This window comes from Sphaeramia orbicularis, chromosome 11, assembly GCF_902148855.1.
Source record: "Sphaeramia orbicularis chromosome 11, fSphaOr1.1, whole genome shotgun sequence".
Taxonomy (NCBI): domain Eukaryota; kingdom Metazoa; phylum Chordata; class Actinopteri; order Kurtiformes; family Apogonidae; genus Sphaeramia; species Sphaeramia orbicularis.
Window position 1 is genome coordinate 22,423,495 of NC_043967.1, and position 19,812 is coordinate 22,443,306.

The following is a 19,812-nucleotide window of genomic DNA, read 5'->3' on the forward strand; positions in this document are numbered from 1 at the left end:
GTTGCATTTTAAAGAAAGAACAAGAAGCTGTTAAAGTACACACACCATTATAACTGTTCGTAAATGCGGCGAGCAGACACAGGTTGCTCCCTTAGAGAGGCATCAGCCGAGCAGACGCTGTCATTATAAAACGCATCAGGGCTAAAGAGAAGGCAGACATCGTGGGAGTACACGGATGTCACTCCTGCTGTAGTAGGCATGGCGCCCACTGATTGATAACTGAATGCTAACAGAAACCGCCACGCTAATGCACACCCAGGGACATGTAATGTCTGTGACGGCGGTCCGTATGTGAGGCAGAACAAAGCACTGTCATCCATCAATCTGCATCAGCCGGCTTCTGATCCTGTGTATATAAACGTTGCATCATCCTTGTCCTCTGAAGTCCAGTCATGCAGAGACCCCAGAACTTACTGATTCATGGAAGATCGGTTATGAGCTGTTCAGAAAAGGAAGGGTGACCTTGTCTTTTAAAGGAATAAATCCTCACAATGCTGACTTGAATGTGCAGCATCTCCTTCTTCTGTCTTTCTTTTGCTCATCTAAACCACTATTGATATTCAGAAAACATTCAGTTTGATCTTAAGGCCTCTTCACTCAAGACAAGGTAATTTCTTTGAAAATACCTCAGGCGGCAGTGAGTCAACTTATGGTAGATATCATCTTTTCAGAGTGGTCAAATACTCTGTCTGAGCTGAGGAATGACTGCTATAACCCCCTTTACCATTAGGGGGAGCTCCTCCATTCAGATTCAGCTCCAAGGCAAATTGCAGGAAGAGACCCATACGAGAGAGAGAGGGATCTATTTTCCTCTGCATCAGCGTGGTGGAAAAATGGCATTCCAATTGTGATGTATTACTGCACGGCTGACACTTTAAAGGACCTCCAGAGTACCCCGGTCTTTGTGTCAGGCTCCGGGATTCAGTGACTCATTTTATCCTCTCTAAGGCAACAGCGTGAGACTTTAAAGGCCTCTGATGGAGGATGGAGGAATACATGTAAGAGCAGAACTGTTGAGCCAGATCAAGAAAGCCCCACTTCTTACCAAATGTGACGATCGGGGTCAAAGGGGCGCGGACGAGGCTTTAGAAGTAACAAGTACAGAAATCGCTACAGATCACCGGTGGAACCGGTCGCAGCGAGTCAGTTAAAGATATTGATCCTCTGATTGATTCACTGATTGAGTTGTAGCGAGTTTCTTTGTCACTAAGTGTGGATGAGCTTTGATTACCACATGATTCACCTGCCTTTTGACCCCCGGTGACTGACTTTTAGCTCTACTGAGTCGATGAGTTAGCTGATTGGGAATCAGTTTGATTTGTTTTTTACTACATGTCATTATTTCTTCCAAGAGTGCATCTAGGACTGTATGGAAATTTAGAAAGCGAATGAATTAGTCAGCCTGTGGGTGTGCTTTATATTAAGGTAAAAATATTCACCATTAAACAGTTGATTGTTAGCATGTGTATGAGTAACATGCTGACTCATTATAAAGCACTAGGCTATTAAACAGTTTAATTGTTACAGTTCTCCCTCATTAACCTCCTAATTATTGCTTATTGATAGTAAGGAAGTTGTACATAAATTACGTTCTCAGTGTGTATGCCTCATATATAAGTAGTGTGGTTGTAGACTTCGCCTTAACAACACTTAAATATGGTCTGTTCTCTAATGTAGACTTTTGGACTCATTGTACGTTACTCATTCACCAGTGGTTTGACATTTATTGACAACTAGTAAATTAGATGCAATTTAGGGTTAATTGTGAAGATTTCTATTCCAAGACTTGTATACACAAATGAAAAAAATAATTAAAGTTCACAAATTGACTAAATTTTCTCAATTAATCTTTTTTTGTTTGTTACAGCTATTTCCTACATATTATAATGTATCATAAAGTAGGTTTCAAAGAGTTGCTTTGTCAAGCATTTGTTCATTTGTGGTGTTTGTAGCTACCCAGCATCCACACTTTTGAATATATCATTGCTGATCACAGTGACCCTTCTAGGTCAATATGTGGAAAAAGACTTGGGGAAAAAAACATTACCAAATTCACAATCTTATAATAAAGAAAAATTAGATTTTTGTCAAACCTCATGTGATTTTCGGCAAATTTGATGGTGTTGTCTGGAATTGATGTGCAGAGGCTTACATGTATGTCTTTTCTTACAATCAGTAACCAATAATTAGAAGGTTAATGGGGAAAAAGTTTTAGGAAGGCAACAGGTTTGTGGTTTAGTAGTTTTATAATATGCAGGAGAGCAAATATGATCAATATGTCTGGTAACACTGGTCTACAAGTAAAATGCTTCCAGAATAAAAGTAGTGGAATTTAACCCATGTGAGTCACTGTTAAAGAAAAATCAAGTCATTAATGCTGGTTGGCTAAAGTTTCCAAGATACAGTCTTGGGTCAAAATGTGAAATTTGAGTATTAACAAGAGAATGGGTTAAACTCCAAAGGAATATTAGACTCAGAGCTACCAGATCTACTTCAAAACACTGTCTGTACATGACAATACATTCACTTTACAGGTTCTATCTAGTGGAAGTTTTAGAAATCTGTTGTATAAATGTACATAACACGTTATCGCATACCTTGAAAACATCAGCAAACCAGCACCTTTGTCATTTGTTTTCCAATTAATCTTAAAATATCCTAAAAAAAATCCTAAAATACATAACACTGAGCACATTTAATTTCTGAAGTAGTTCGTTTGTTAAAAAAAAAAATGCAGACCAATGTAATAAGCTTCTATTTAATGTTGGTTATGTGCACCTTAACAGAAGGCGCTCTCATACATTTTACCTTATTTTGCTCAATCTGTCCTTTTAAAGACTTTTAAAGGGGAAGTAACTACTGTTTACTACTCTTCACTTTTTTTTTTTTTTTTTTTTTTTTTTTTTGCTACTTACACTTTTCCATTACAGGATGTTTATGACCCCAAGTGGCTGTGTATTATTGTGCATGAAATGGCTTTTTCTCTCTAAGTCATTCCATTTCTCACACACCTACTCTCTTTGTGCAGCAGTAGCTATTTGCTGCTCTGTCCTGTGCCAATGACTCTTTCTCCATCTCCCTTTCCCGCTGTCTGTCTCAATCCTTCTCTTTCATTGTCTGTTTACCCCTCTCCATCGCCCATGCAGCATCACTCTTTCTCTTCTGGCAACAAGCTATTCTGTCTTCCCTCCGCCTCTGTTGCTCACTCATCCTCCCGACTGGCAATAACAGCTTATCTTCTCTTACCCTCCCCTCCTTTCCTTCTCTATCTTGCAGGGTACATCAGATCCTCAGTGCGTAGTCTGGGACTATGGCAACCCGTAAGTTACTTTAAATGATTGTGATACTCTCGTGCATGTGCAAAGTGTGGTTACGTAAGTGTCTGTTGATGTGTTTGATGTTTATCTCATCAGCTCGTGCCCAGTCTGATTCATTTTATTAATGAACTGAGAACAGCCTAATGAAGTTGCCTGTGATAGTCTTAATTAAATTAGTCGATGAGAACAAATACTATTCTCTCTGTGTTCCTATGAGTTCAAAAGTCACTCAGAACAGCCCACTGAAGCGCGCTTTACTCTTTTCAAACTTTAATTTTGCTCGCAGCATGCTGCAGCTCCAATTTCCAGCCTCGTCTTGTGACACAGGGTCTAATTTAGCCAATCGATCATCCACGTGAGCAACCCAAAGCCTTTGTTTTTACCTAATGGGTTTGTGTATTTAGGCTACTGACTCTTTTAACACTGTTAGTTGTGCAAAGTGAAATGTGTATTGGACTGTACAATGTAAACCAGTGCAATTGATCATGCTGTTATCACCATTAACCCACATACTGACTGGAATTTGCCAATAACTAAGTCATGTCAGTCTTATTTAGTCCTGTGAATGAAAGCATTAATTCCAGGTCATGGTCCCTTTATATTTTCACTGTCATGTACCACTATTATCCAGTGAGCCACAGCTTCCACCCATGGCAGTACAGTTAATGTTAACCCAGTGCTTCCCAACCTTTTTTGGCTCGTGACCCCATTTTAATATCACAGATTTTTGATGATTTATTGTAATTTGTTCATCCCTTTGAAAGTTATTGTATGCTTAAAATTCTAAATTCTTCTTTAATCCATAATGACCCAGTGCAACTTTTGTGGCAGTTCCTAAATGAATTTATTTTCCTCTATTTTTTAACCTTTCTTAAATGATTTATCTCCATTTATTCTAATGTTATGCTCCGTATTTTGCACTTATTTAATTCACTGATGATGTAGATGTTCATAAAGTTCAAATTGAAAGTTGATGGTTATTATATGAAAAACTGAGAAAACCGAAGAAAAGGTGACTTCTTCAGTAAAATGTATCATTAACTGAACATATAATCCAGTGGTTCCCAACCTTTTTTGGCTCGTGACCCCATTTTAACATCACAAATTTCTGGTGACCCCTGACATTCAAAACTGAGACTTTTTTTTGCTAAAATTAATTTGTTTTTGATCATGTAATAGTTTGCTATACTATGTTGCAATAAATATTAATTTTAGATGACATTTAGTCTATATAATGTATATTATTATGGACGGAGGCAGAAAAGCCAGGTGTAGATTACTGCACAAAGTGAGAATTTTATTTTCCTTGGTCAGGACATGTACAGTCAGTCCAGCTTGGATTTACAAGGCTGACAATTAATACTGAAAAAAACAATAACTGAAAGTATGAATTATGAAAGAGCTGCAGCATCTGAAACCGACCATAATGAACATTTGAAAGATAAACAGTACCACAGTGCTTCAGTTTCAGCTTCACAGTTTGTCATGTCTATTATGTATTGGGATTCTCTCTCTCAATTCACCATATATTTCTTATTTTATTATTATTTTTTTTAATCAATTGCTAGAAATTTGAGGCAACCCCACATGGGTTCCTGACTCCAAGGTTGAAAAACACTGTGTTAACCTCTATAAAATGTATTCAGTAGGAATAGAACTGTGTAATATGACCAAAAATGGAATGTTGTTTTTTTTTTCCAGTATTTAATTAAATGTTTTCTTGCTACATGAACTAAAGATGAAACTTAACTCAAAAATACTCCTTTTTTACTAAAACTATGTACCATATCTGACATTTGATATCTCAATTATGTAATTTAGGTATTTTTCTAATTTTTGTAAAGCAAAACCTTGATTAGAGAAGTTAATTTAAAATATTGTCCAGCACTAATTAAATATAAACATATTGATATGATGTGGTGCAATTCAGATAATACTTGGTTGTCATTTCTCTAGCTCCAATTAAGTAGGCAACATATGGTAAATTAACTAAAAAAAAAACCCCACCATTTTTACTTCACTTTTTTTCTCTCACCAGTTCTGCTGCTCTCATTTATGCTTCAGAAAACCAATTTGGCCCTTTCACAAACTTTCTATCATGTCAAAAACAAGTCTCTGACCAAAAATTAAATAAAAGCAGGCCTTCCATCCTGTTCTGTATCCACTTAAACTTTCATCACACCCCTCAGCCTACATTTTTATTTGGACTCATACGAGACTTGGCTCTGAGGTTTTTTATGAGTCGGTCACTGACAGTGGAGATGAGACACACCTGAGAAACAGGTCAGAGCAGAAATCAATCTTCCAGAACATATTAAATGACTGGATACAAATTATTGATCGCATTTTGTAAAGCCATAAAATGATACGACCTGTTGTAATAATTATCTGTAAATAAATCAGATTTTATCGACGCAGAGTTAAAAGGATGCATCTTGATTTTGTCGATATAAAATATTTTTGCATTTTGTTCTTCTTTCTACGTGTTACACGGATATTTTAAAATAAGGGAATTTTTTTAGACTCTACATAGAATGTAATAAATGTTTTTGATCCTTATTTTGGGTCGTAGGATATGCATGTCTTCATCCTTTTCTGTTTACAAAATATTAAAACATGGCTGCAGCCATCAAAACATTCCATCACACTTCATTAAAAAATTAGTGGTTACTTTCAGCTCCGTCATAAACAACATATTCTGTCTTTTCTCCCAGGCTTAACAAATGAACTCTCTGAAAAAAGAAAGTTCCATTTGTGAAGTACAACTTTTTTTTTTTTTTTTATCATCCAAGCAGAAGAAAAGCGACTTAAATGGATATGTAGGCAGGACAGGAAAACAAAAATGGACCTCAGTTTTAGTTTATCGAGTGTACACAATAAAGTCTGTCCTCTTCTGCAGTTATATGAAAACAGCTAACGATGCTAGCGGCTAATGGTGGAAATCTGTCCTTTAGTTGATACTCCACATAAGGATCCACCCTGTAGTTATTTTTGAAAAAATAAGTTAATAATATTTGTTAACCCTCCATATTTCTTCCTCATGGTATTCTAAATATCTGGGATATGAATGAGGATCAATTCCAATAAAACAAGGAATTCTCTCTCTTTTTTTTTTTTTTTACATAGATTCTTTTTAATAAGTCTCTGATCAGACATATTTCTAAGCCTAGTTCAGTATTAACCCATAACAACCCAGTGCTACTTTTGTGGCAGCTACCAAATTAATTTTTCTCACTATTTTACCTTCCTTATATAGCTATTTATCACCACCATTGTCCTATATTATATATATTATCCTATATTATCCTCTACATTTTGCATTTTTAAAGTGAAAATCAGATATTTTCCTATGTTTAATTTACTGACCATATAAATTTTCTTTAAAGCTCAGAATGAAGTTAGGGTGATTATATCAGAAACAGAAATCTGAAGAAAAAGTGACTTTTTTTTTTAGCAAAAATATCAATAACTGAATGTAAAACCAAGTGTGTCCATCCATTGTCATTGATCCAACTCCATTGGTTTTACTAGTGAATCAGTGTTGTAGAAGATGACAGTGTTTCCAAGGTAACTACAGAACCTCTGAGCGTCCAAATGGGTCATATCTGATGACCATGAAAAGATGACAAACTGTATTTTACACCAATTATTTACATGTATTAATAGGATTAGTGGATCAACAGGTATTAAACAGTTTAGATCAGTAGGTAGTTTTGGTTGCCGGCTGCTGTTTGGATCTTTATGGGTTAAGTATTTCACCTTTGTGTTTTAGACCAGGTTAAATACTATAAAAGCTGTTTCATGTTTCATGTTCGCAACCACTTTACAATATATGTCCAGAACCACAGCCTTCTTTTACATTAACCAGATGCATTGATTAAGCTGCCCTGCAATCAAAGCCCCAGAAGAAGCGAGTTGACCTTAAAGTGAAAACGATTAGCAACAGCAAATGTTTGAGATTCGACAATCGAAGCAGGCCTTCCTAGAGCTTACAGGAGGCGAAGGTTTAACAGAGACAGGATGAGAAACTGGAAGTTATCAAACCCTCTCCATCAAGGTAGGAGCGAAACAATCCTCAGCAAAGTCAATTAACTAGCCGGCAGATTACAGCTGCAATCAAATTAAACTTCCAGACATTATAAGGGCAGAGAGCCAAACAGAATATAAAGTGTCGAGGTGGCGGCGATGTGTATCAACCAAGCGTACTCAAGCTAGATGGAATGTGGAGAACATCCAAAAGTGTTTGCCAAGGATTAAGTAACATATCAGTATTTGCACACACCCACAGATACGGATACACACCAGGGTGAAAATTGCAAATAACACATAAACTGTCAGTCAAAAAAAAAGCATATCAGGTACACTCTGTTTTTTGTGGTGTTAAATTGACACGATTAAACAATATTGTAATCATAATTACTAAGGCTGTCTTTGATCAGCTGGGTGCATCAGATTCATCTCAGTATTTCATGCTCGTGGCGGCTTTTCCTGCTGTTATTAATGGACATGCAGAGACTCCTTGTGGGGTCCAGTGGCTGTTTGCATTTTGAGCTGATGCTCAGACTTAACTATTTCAGCGTAAACAGCCCGAAGTCATCGCCATTTGGGTGCACAGATGCTGATAGTAAAAGGTGTGAGGCTGTGAAACTCAGCCAACTGGTGAATTTCAATTAATAAAAGAAAAAAAAAAAAAAAAAAAAAAAACAAGAAGGAAAAAAGTTCCAAAGTCCTTCGATCATTAAAATGTGTTACCTTCACAAACTTTACCTGGACACCAACATCTGCTCATCATATAAAGCAGTGTTTCCCAACCAGTGTGCCGCGGCTCATTAGTGTACCATGAGAAATCATCAGGTGTGCCGTGGAAAATTATCCAATTTCACCTGACTGGTACTGTAAACGAGCAGCGTCGTATAGATACATACGACTGCACACACCAATGATCCACTCTATAATAACAGTCTCCTGTTTCCCTTTGCAAAATAAAAGTGAAACCGGCCTCAATGCAGTGTGTGCTGTTGATAAAGCCCCCCTCACTAGTGATGCACTGATTAACGAATTACCCATGAATTAGGTTGTATTAGGTTGGGGCGGGAAGATATGCCTCCCATACTATTATACAACGGACCTCAAACCGCAAGCCATGGAGTCTGTCTGAGGGGTCGCTAACACACCCCTCTCAGCTTTCTTGTTCCAAATGCCCCACGACCCGTGGACCCCCAGTGTGCCCCCCCCCCCATCTATGCGAGGAGCATGACTGATATAAAGATGGAAAAAGAGAGACTCTGAGCTGTTGAGGAAGATTAGTGTGTCTTTCTTCAATTCCTGCAAGAATATCAGCTTTGTGTTCAAGTAAACAGGCCCAGGTTTCACACTGAGTAAGTAAATTGAGACAAGATTTGAATTATATTTCAATAAATATGCTTTTGTGACATTTTTGTTTGGTGGTGTGCCTTGTAATTTTTCTAATGAAAAATATGTGCCGTGGCTCATATAGGTTCGGAAACACTGATATAAAGTACATAGACAGACAGACATAGAAGGACACCTACACACAGACCAGAATAGCATGTGTGTTTATACATATATCTATTGGTATTTCAGTCTTTTTCTATTGGCTTGTCTGAACACAGCAGCAGATCTTGACTGGCACTGGGCAGGAGCACACAGCTGATACGGGCAAAGAACATGTTGTACAAAGCTGGCGTTTGTTTGCTGGAGGATATCACCTCTCTCAGCCTGGCTGTCTTTCTAACTGAGCCATAGGCTTTGAGGTTGAGCAGGAGGCAGACAGGAGGTGGAGAATGTATAGATAGAAATATGAAGGGAGGGAAATCACAGTGGCAGCTGAAACAGACAGCGGGAGTAAAGTTCAGCTCAGATGGGAAAATATTACACATCTCTGTAAAGTATGACCTGCAAACAGAGACTTTATCCAGTGCATGAGGATTAAAATGATAAACAGTGAATCAGAGCTTAGTTTTTATGTACATTATGCAGACTGGAGGTTAGAGGAGGAGCATGATGCCTCGAATCTATTCAACCTATTGTAGTTATTATCACAATCATCGGCCGTGGAGGTCTATTTTACCAATCTGGGAGCAGTTTCAGTGGAATCGCTCTCCCATTTGAGCGTTCACTCAGCTGGCTGAGTTGGCCAACAGTTTGTGGCACTCACAGTTCATCTCAGTATTTATGTGTGAGTGTTTATTTATTTATTTTGCCCCTAACAGGCCCATATGTCAGCACCATCTGCCCACCCAAATCGCTGCACTCACCATCCCTCCCCGTCTTCCCTCATGTGTCTGTCTCCTCAACCCACTTCCAACCTGTTTTCATCTGCCTTGCTGGCCAGACACTGTTATGTTTAGCACTCGTAAAAGTTTTAGAGGGTTCAAAACTGGGAGAATTGGGGTTGTGAAAGCAGGTAAGTAAAAATGTGAACATCCTCTGACAATCTGAGGAGATATGCACTACAAATGCATGAATAGTCAGTCTATGTGCTTTCATTTTTGTGCCCACAGAATCATAACCATAGACTTTATAAAAGAAGTGTATTTTTGGACTTTGTTATCAAATGCTAATTTCAGCCACTGCATAAATGTTAGTATCAATATGATAGCAATACATAGTAACAAATGGCACCAGGCACAACAAACCCCACCCCTCACACGTGTTGTAGCTTATTTTGACATCAATCCAGCTGATGTCATCATGTCTATGCATGTGCTGATGTCAGCGTGTCAATTGCCTCGATATATGGGCCAAGTTTGAAGTAAACTGAAACAAAATTTATGTTTTTATAGACGTGTGAAATTTCGCCCATTGTAAGTAAATGGGAGAAGAAAAAAGATTTTAAAAAATCCTAAAAATTTTGAACATTGACCTACCTTTCCCAAAATGTAACCACATCTATTCTAGGTCACTGTCAATCTATAAACCAAATTTGGTATGAATTCAACCAGTAGTTTTACTGCTAAAGTGTTAACAAACAAAGAAACAAACAGAAAGCAAAAACAATGACCCTTGCCTCCCCTGCAGGGGGCAGGGTAATAATATGTTACTGTAAAAGCAGTAGTGTAAACTTTACCAGTTTAGCAGGCTAGGTGGTAGTTAGAATGCTAGTCATACCATTCATTAGTGTAATTTTGATAACATTAGGTAAGTTATGCTAAAAGGTTGAGTACTAATATTAACCCATAAAGACCCAGTGCTACTTTTGTGGCATTTTCCAGATGATTTTTTCTCTCTAATTAACCTTTCTTAAGTGATCTATCACCATTTATCGTAATATTATCCTCTGTATTTTGCTTTTTTAAGTGAAAAATCAGGTATTTTTCTATATGAAATTCACTGATCATGTAGATGTCCATAAAAGCTCAGATTAAAGTTGACTGTTATATCAAAAACAGAGAAAACTGAAGAAAAAGTGACTTTTTCAGCAGAGATGTCAATAACTGAGCATAACAACAAGTGTGTCCATCAACTGTAGAAGATGACGGTGTTTCCACGTTCACCACAAAGCCTCTGAACGTCCAAATGGGTCATATCTGATGACCATGAAAAGATGAAAAACTACATTTTACACCAATTATTTACATGTATTGATAGAATTAGTGGATCAACATGTATTAAACATTTTAGATCAGTAAATGCTTTTGGTTGCCAGTGGATGTTTGGGTCTTTAGGGATCAAGTATTTGTTAAATGTCCCTAATCAAATTCTTCAATGACCTTATGTTGATGATTTTGATCTAGTGTCTTTAATAAACAGAAGCTCTTGAAGTTGACTAGGTTAGTGATCTGTCAGCCACACCTATCAATCAATAACCCAGACAGACCTGAAAGTTCTCCATAATGGTGCTGTTCTACAGACAGTATCATGGCGACTTCACACGACATGGATTTTTTACTGTTCCTGCTGTGTGAGAGCCAGACCATCAGACACCACCAGATACATCAGATAATATTTCCAAACTTCGCCGAGGTTTCAAACGAGCTAAAGCAAAACTAAACGTGACTTGAAATCATGCAGGTCATGGATTGGTTGAGATGTGTACGGATACAGAACATGATACATTGACCACATATTTAATAAAAAATGGAAAATGCAATTTGCAGTTTTAGACACACCCATAGCTGCAGTTGTGCTGAAGAAAATGTCACAATAGTTAATGCTGCGTTGCTTCAAAGATCAGCTGCATGTTGTGTAGTTAAAAAGTAAATTAAAAGTAAAGTAAAAGTTAAAAAAATAAAGTAAAAAAAAGCAAAGTAAAATAAACTTTATCGTCCCGTGGGGGAAATTCATCTTGGGCACAGTGCTACATATCATTGCTTCACAAGACAAGATAAAAAACATCATCATCATATGGACACATTATAACAATGACATGAAATAGTCATATAAAACAGACACGGACTACATTTGACAATCACAACACAGAAAATATAGAGACGCCTAAAGTGCAGAGAGAAAGAAAAAAAAAGTAGTTGGGTGCTTCTATGAAACTGGTCCCTAAAAACAGGACATGGGGGGCTAAAAATTCAAACCAGATGTAGACTAATATTATGAAGGAAGTTTGGAAGCCCTTTGGGTCTGTTGTAAAAATCAATACTTACTGAAATGAAAGACAATCTATTATTTAGATAAAACACATTTTTAGATTATTTTACACTATATTTAATACAAAAGTCTGCTTGAAACACGTTCAACGGGACACGAAAATTATGCGCTACTATTTTTTAAAAATATCTCCTTATTCTCTCACAGGTACATTTTGGGAATTGTACTAGTTATGCAAGGCAGAGTGTTTGACAAAAATGACCGCGGTTGCAAAATAATTTGTGAATTATTTGTGTTTAAATGGGCAGGTTCTGTATGTAACGCAAGTGGACATGATGGGTTACACACAAAACGTGGAAAGAGACTGCCAATTCATGAAAAACCTGCATGTCTGGATTAGAAAAACCATTAGGATCATTAAATTTAATACAGTGTCTTTATTTATAGTGGTATATAAGACCATTTCAAGCAAGGTTTTCAAAATAAAATGCACTGACATCTAGGTAGCTTTTCCTGTCCTAATTTTGGTCCTATTTTTGGCCCCAATATTTGATTTAAAAATTCATTAATTTTGGGATGGCTCAGAGTAAGATTATGTTTTTTTTGTATTTATCTAAGGTCATCATGAGGTACATTCTGTGGAGAAATAGGTCAAAATTTCTCTTTTATTATTGGGTCTCAAAAAGCTGGCAAAGGGCCAGGTACCAAAATGAACCCGGTTTCATAGAAGGACCCAATCTTGTACCTGCAGTGGAAATACAACACCAGCAGCCAAACCAAGCCAAGCCATGCTGAGTCAAGCTGATGCCTGCAGTGGAAAAATGGCATTAGTCCAAAAACTTTATTAACAGAGCAGTAATTTGTGAAACAACCAGCAGTTCACCTATCGATGGGCCCAAATGAGACCATAATGACTCCTTGAAACAAGAGTTATTAACTTAGTATTTACTGAGAGAAGTTGCCAATTTTGAGGTAGAGCCTGCATTTTTTTTTTTCTGCCAAAATTCAGCTGCTATCAATAGTTTTACATTTTAAGATACTGGCATCCTGACTTCAATTTCCAGCCACGGTTGTTTGACCTTTGATCTTGGTATTTTTTTCAAACTCTCGATCTTTACCAACTTTGCTTTTCACACTAATGATAGGTTATCAGCTTCTCTTTTCGATGCGCTTTCTGACCTTGCCTTTGGCGTCTGCATGTTTTGCCTGCTAACATATACTATACGCACACACGCCTGTATTTTAGAGTTGATGTCCACTGCATAATAGATTACTGTGCCTTTGTACGATTGCGTATGTGCCACTCCCAGGTGTACTTTACGGATTCTATAGATGCAGCCTTTCAATCTGAGCAAACTGCCTTTTTGCTGGCGTCTATAAAATATACATTACACTACTTAAACATTTATTTATGCATCTCTCATGCATTTCACATTCCATTTCTAATAAGCGTAGAAGCCGCACACTGTCATACAAATGATAAAGCTCAAATAACTATGCATCATAGGGGGGGTAACTGAGCAATCTCATCTTTACATGTGCATAAAAATATGACAGAGGGGTTAAGGATAAATGTAATATACACTTTAGATAGATGGATGGCAGTAAGCTTGCGAAAGCCTGAGGGTCACTTAAGCCTATTTCTAATCCCCGGTGGTCGTCAGCTTGATCGGGGATCAGTGGTTAAACACCCCACCCTGCCCATCACCGCCATGGAGTAATAATGGCCTGGTGTGCAGCACAAGTGGCTCTAACGTCGTCAATCTGACATGGTAGATTGAAGCTTGCTTTGGGCTCACACAGATCTGGCACTGCTATCAGCTTTGGCACAGGCAGGTTTCAACCTTAAATGAAGTTTAAAAAAGAAAAAAAATGGCAAAAGGCAAATTTTGTTCCGCTGCCAAAAAAAAAAAAAGAAAAACTGGACACATATCCTGCCAAAATACATTTTATTTTATAAAAAGCCATAGCAACAAGTCTCAACCTGAGCCAAATGTGTAACACTTGTTTTTTTCCATTGTCACGTTGGCAGCGTTTAGTTCTGTCAAATGTCATCTACTCCCTCCTGTGCAACACTGAAAAAACAAGGGGGTGAATCAATGGATGCATTAATATGATTTATTGTTAGATAGTGAATTCTTCACTTTTAATGTATTGTTGTTTTCAGCTGCTCTGACAGGTAATGCATTGGAGGTTTACAGTGTCTCAGTGCACCTGTCCATGGTGTACTCCACATATCGTAGCTCTAATTATAGACTTCTGCAGCCTTGGACATGATACACAAGCATAAAAAGTGAATGGATAGGTAGTAATAATGGGGGGGTGGGATAGTTGCTATAAAGAAAACATTAGACTTAAAGAAACAACATGTAGCTCGGGCTCAAAATTGCTTTCAGTGTTTATGTCTCTGCAAGGTAATGACTATATATTATCATAAGACGCCATCCCATGTTTTGCAGGTAATAAACAGTGTCCCGAGGTGGAAAAAACTGCCTAATTTTTGCATAAACATTTGATTGTTGTCACAGCAAAACACTATCGGTCTTAATGGTGTAGCCACCAGAAGGAGGAGGGTGTTGGGGGGGGGTGGAGGAGGAGGTGGAGGGTGGGGGGGGGTGGACGGCTGATAATGCTTGCTCCACTTTTCCATCTGACAGAGCAGAAGGGATCAAGACTGTGTCAAACAGCGAGTCGGAGCGGCAAGAGGGAATCGGCCAGGAAGGCTTAGGCGGGCTGTGCCTCCACAGGGCGGTTACAGACGTGGACGGGCACTCACCTTGTTTCCCCCGGCGATGACGACTGTACTCAGATCACGATAACTTCTTCAATCCGTATAGGACAGCCGCCTTAGGGTACATCTGATACCTTTAAGTAGTGCTTAATAGGTCGGGGTCAGTTCTGTATAGAGCGTCTGGACTTTGGCTGTGATTTTGTCCGTCTGCGAGACCTCTTGGATAGATGTGGGCCACACACTTGCGACATTCTTATTGATTGCGCCATCATGTGACTGTGGGGGAGTGAAATGGAGCACTGTGCTGTATCATACCATATGGCCAGAGGTGGCTTTTACACTGTTTCACCTGGGTATAGTCTTGGATAAAGATGATGTAAGACATTAGTAGTGATTAGTGTTTTGAGTTTAGATTAGAGGTAGGGAAGAAGAAGAACTTGCTTGTGGCTGCCACTTGGAATACATTGCTTATGTTACCGCTGCCCCTGTAGAGTTCAGCAGCTGCTGGGTAAGTAAAAGCTATAACCCCTTCAAATCTTAATATAGTTTCTAGGTCATTTTTTGTGTTTAGATGTGTGGTGGTTTTGTAGACTGTTACAAGGTCTCCGGTACTTTCAAACACAGTATGTGCCTCATGGTTATCTTGTTAACTCACACATTATCCTCTTTACAGAAAGTATGTTGTGAGGGCACTGTGTAAGTGCTCGATGAGAGTTAGAGTTGACCCCGCTGGCCTTGAGTCCTGTTTAAGCTCTAGGCAACGTACTCAAGCCCGTTCTTCAGAAAGATCTACATTTTACAGAGTATGAATACAAAAAAAAAAAAAAGAAAATCTGTCATGTGTTTTTTTTCCAAATTAGGACAGAATCCCTTTTTCTGCCGGAGTTGCTCTCTTCAGAACCGTGGAGCATGTCCATATTAACACAGAAAGCGAGCAGTCAGAACGGCGGGCCATTTATGGTTCTAGTCTCTGCTTTTTCCTGTTTGCTCGCTCAGTAGCTCACACACCAGGAAGAAAGATAATCCCGGGAAAAGGAGCTTATAAATTAGCTCATGGCCATGCCAGAGAGCAGATTGGGGCAGAGGAGGTCAATGACAAAGCATCCTATCCTCTTCACACGAGAATCAGAACAGAAAGAGGTTTTGTGTGACAACCTCACATGATATCAACCATGAGACAGACAATTAGGATTAAGCGCACGGGTTAAATTCATCTCCTTTTCAGAAAGTGAGCAAAGAAATTTTACCAATGTAAGTGGATTTAATCAAACTGAAATCTATTAATACAGCTACCGTGTAATTCTCGACAAATAAGTCCTGATATTCACCCCACTTGCCTTGTCGCTTCATTGTTTTTCCATGCTATTTTAGTCACAATAGTGAAGCATGAATCAAAGGATGCTGATGTATGCACTCATGTATTTTTCTGAGTCTTTTCATAGCCCATGGAGCTCACATAAGTTGGTAAATTATTCATGTGTGAGTTTCCCCCAACATAGATTTAGCAACATAAGCTGCACAGTCTTGCACATAAACATTGCAGTAAGCTCAAGATTATGTGATGGCATGTTCTTCTGTTTGTAACACCTATCCTTACATCAGCTGCTGGAGAGGAAGCTTAGCTCTTACAGAGATAATATCTGGGTCAAATACATTTATGCATGCCCGTACAGACGGGCTCAGAAAAGGCAAACAAGGGGGTCTACGTTACCGTTTTATAAATGCGTCCTGGTCAGCGCTGCGTTAATAGGTGCCGTGGCGGGGTGAGTAAGTGCAGATGATTTGTGTCATGTGAAGATGTGCTCCACTGCTTTCTAGTTGTATAGAGAGTAAACAGGCAATATGTAGTACGCCTGGTGAATGTCAATTCTGGCTCACTGGCGGCCTTGAACTGAATATCTTTTGAAATAGATTCCATCAGCTGGAATGAACACTCATCTACTCTCAGTGTGTTTTTTTTTTTTTTTTGTCCCTATGGCCTTCATGAACAGCTCAGAGATGTAACTCTATATATATGATTGCACACTGCAAATCAAACAAAACCGTGTCGTCCCCTGATGAAAATCAAGTATTTTACACGTATCCTTCTTTTCTTATGCAAACAGTGTCACCCATTGCACACCACAGTGATAATGATGCAGAGGTGTTTGCTCAGTTGCCTAGTTGCAGACAAACACACTCAGGAGTTTCTTTGTCCCCAGGGCCATTAAACACCTCAGCTCTTCCCTAAAGGGAGGATGGAGTAGTTGAATTCTGGGCCGTATTCCGTAGTCTCAATTTCTGTCTCTATTTTGCTCTATTTTAGTGTTATATTGGGCATGCCGTGCACTTTAAGTCACCTCAAATACAGTCATTGCATAATCTCATTGGACAAGTTCCTAATTTTGTGTGGGTTTGTATTGTGTATTGTGAAATTTGTGTTGCTATATCTTTGCTGGCTTGACTGTGAATGTGTGTGACCACAGGCAGGAGATTGTAAAGAAGATTATAGAGTTGAATTGCAAATGATTATTTAGACCCATTTGTCTGTAAGTCTATCATTCTGTTTCTATTATGTTTAGCTTACAAAAGCTTAAAAAAGATTTTGGTGGGCAGAGATCAAGGTCTTTGTGATGTCTGTTCAATGCCTTGAGGGAATTGAGCACAAATATTCTCTATAACTCAAGTAGTACTGAGTAGATTTTGGCGGCCAGAGGTTAAGATGGTTTTGACCATTATGTTTAGTGGTTGAGAAAACTGCATACACAGATACTGATGTCAGGACAGTAGACACATCTGATAATAAACATAGTACAATATGCAGTATCTCCTCTTAGGTGTGTGTGTTTGATAATTTATTGTAATTTGTTCATCCTTTTGAAATTTATTTTATGCTTAAAATTCAAAATTCTTCTTCTTTGCAACTTTTGTGGCAGTTCCCAAATGAATTTTCCTCTATTTTTTATCCTTTCTTAAATGATTTATCTCCATTTATTCTAACTATTCTGTTATGCTCTGTATTTTGCACTTATTTCATTCACTGATCATGGAGATGTTCATAAAAGCTCAGATTAAAGTTGAGGGTTATTATATGAAGAACAGAAAAAAACTGAAGAAAAGGTGACTTCTTCAGTAAAATCTATCATTAACTGAAAATATAAAACAGTGGTTCCCAACCTTTTTTGGCTCGTGACCCCATTTTAACATCACAAATTTCTGGCAACCCCAGACATTCAAAACAGAGATATTGTTTTTGCTAAAATTAATTTGTTTTTGATCATGTAGTAGTTTGCTATACTATGTTGCAAATAAATGTTAATTTTAGACACATTTAGTCTATATAATGTATATTATTATGGACGGAGGTGAAAAGCCAGGTGTAGATTACTGCACAAAGGGAGAATTTTATTTTCCTTGGTCAGGATATGTACAGTCAGTCCAGCTTGGATTTACAAGGCTGACAACTAATACTGAACAAACAATAACTCAAACTATGAATTATGAAAGAGCTACAGCATCTGAAACCAACCTCAATGAACATTTGAAAGATAAACAGAACCACAGGGCTTCAGTTTCAGCTTCACAGTTTGTCATGTCTTTTATGTATTGTGATGTGGGTTTTACTGGTGAATAAATATTGTAGATGACAGTGTTTTTATGTTCACTATGAAGCCTCTGAACATCTAACTGGGTCATATCTAATGACCATGAAAGGATGATAACTGCATTTTACACCAATTATTTACATGTACTGATAGGATTAGTGGATCAACAGGTATTATACAGTTTAGATCAGTAAATGATTTTGGTCGATGGTGGATGCTTGGGTCTTTATGGGTTAGGACTGAATCATTTGCTTCACTGCTGAACGTACAGCAAAAAATTAATTCAAGATGCCTCACCAAAGTCTCTAAATGCAAGTTAGTGTGGCTTTGTTGATGTGCAATGCTGAGTTTTAACATGCGGATAGTGTCAGCACATCTGTTTCCACTAGAAACCACTTGCCTTCACTTACCTCTCAAAATCCCTTTGTGCTATAAAAGACCTTGTCCCTCCCAATAAACCCTCCATCTATGAGTCGTTAGCACTTCATTTACAACGTTTTTTAGACAGTATTCAGAAATGTCTTTTAAAAAGCACATGAAACCATTGGTTTGTACACGGCAGTTTGGCTAGAGAAGCACAGTAACGCACTGATAATTAAAACAAATCTTTTTGTCATCTAAAGATTTTCATAGCAATTTCACTTACAAGTCTTCTCTTTGTAATGAGGATACAGCGTTGTGTGATTTACATGCTATTGATTTGGGAAAATGTCATGGGAACTTTACTTTTGAGAACTTCTGTAATTCTTGCAAAAAATAGACATACATTTTTTGTCCCTCTTTGACGCAGTAGTTTTTGGTATATTTCATTTAAAAATATTTGAAACTAAATTTGGCTCTTTGAGTATGTTTAAGATGGCATTTAGACCTTTCCAATTATGTGTTATATTTCTCTTAAACTTGTCTGATTCAAAAGTTATGAATGAAAAAGTAGTGGGCTGTCCATCCTTGATGCCCTCGACCTCACCCCACTGCTAACACACTTTCTGACATTTAATGACTCATTATTCTAGAAATGAGTGCTGACAACACAGAGGAGAACACAGGCTGTGCAGTTTCTGTAATGCTATCATCTAGCGAAAACTGACTATATATTTGGCTACAGTCATCTCATAAATCAGCTATGACAGTATTTGCCAGCAGCTAAAATTAGCTTTTAATGTTAATCTTTATCACATCAGTGTAGAACATTTTCCCGTGTTAAACTGGTTTAAACGCTGAGCAGTGAATAGATAATAAATGTTAAACTTCAGTAGCTTCAGACAGACAAACAGGAATGATTTCAGGTGAATTTGCTCTCAAAGTTTCAAACCGGCGCAGCTTAAGGCGATACGACAGACGATATGTGTGTGTAGTCAGCAGATGGAGGGCTGCTTTTTCAGTGACTTAACTTCCCTACAGCTGACATTTCTCCAACCAGCCCTTCAGTTTTAAGCATTCAAATCGTGTTTAACCTTTTTTTGTGTCTTTACGGGGTGCAATTGCTTTTCAAAGCACTGCCCTTTCTGCCAAGAGTTGGTGCCAATTTATTCTCAGTAGACATAAAAGGTCAATTTACGCTGTTGTTCAGGAAGTATTTTTCTCATTTGTCTTAACAGCTGGAACATCATTCTGCAAG

The 19,812-nt window shown here is 38.0% G+C and overlaps 1 protein-coding gene across 4 annotated transcripts in view; it reads left to right on the forward strand.

The window, feature by feature from the left end:
• Window positions 1-19,812, forward strand: part of adgrb2 (adhesion G protein-coupled receptor B2) — a 448,357-nt gene that overhangs the window by 314,871 nt on the left and 113,674 nt on the right. For all 4 annotated transcript variants that reach the window (XM_030146710.1, XM_030146711.1, XM_030146712.1 and 1 more), the window contains exon 16: window positions 3,277-3,320. In XM_030146710.1, the coding sequence (XP_030002570.1) occupies window positions 3,277-3,320 (44 nt within the window). The remainder of the gene's footprint in view (window positions 1-3,276; window positions 3,321-19,812) is intronic.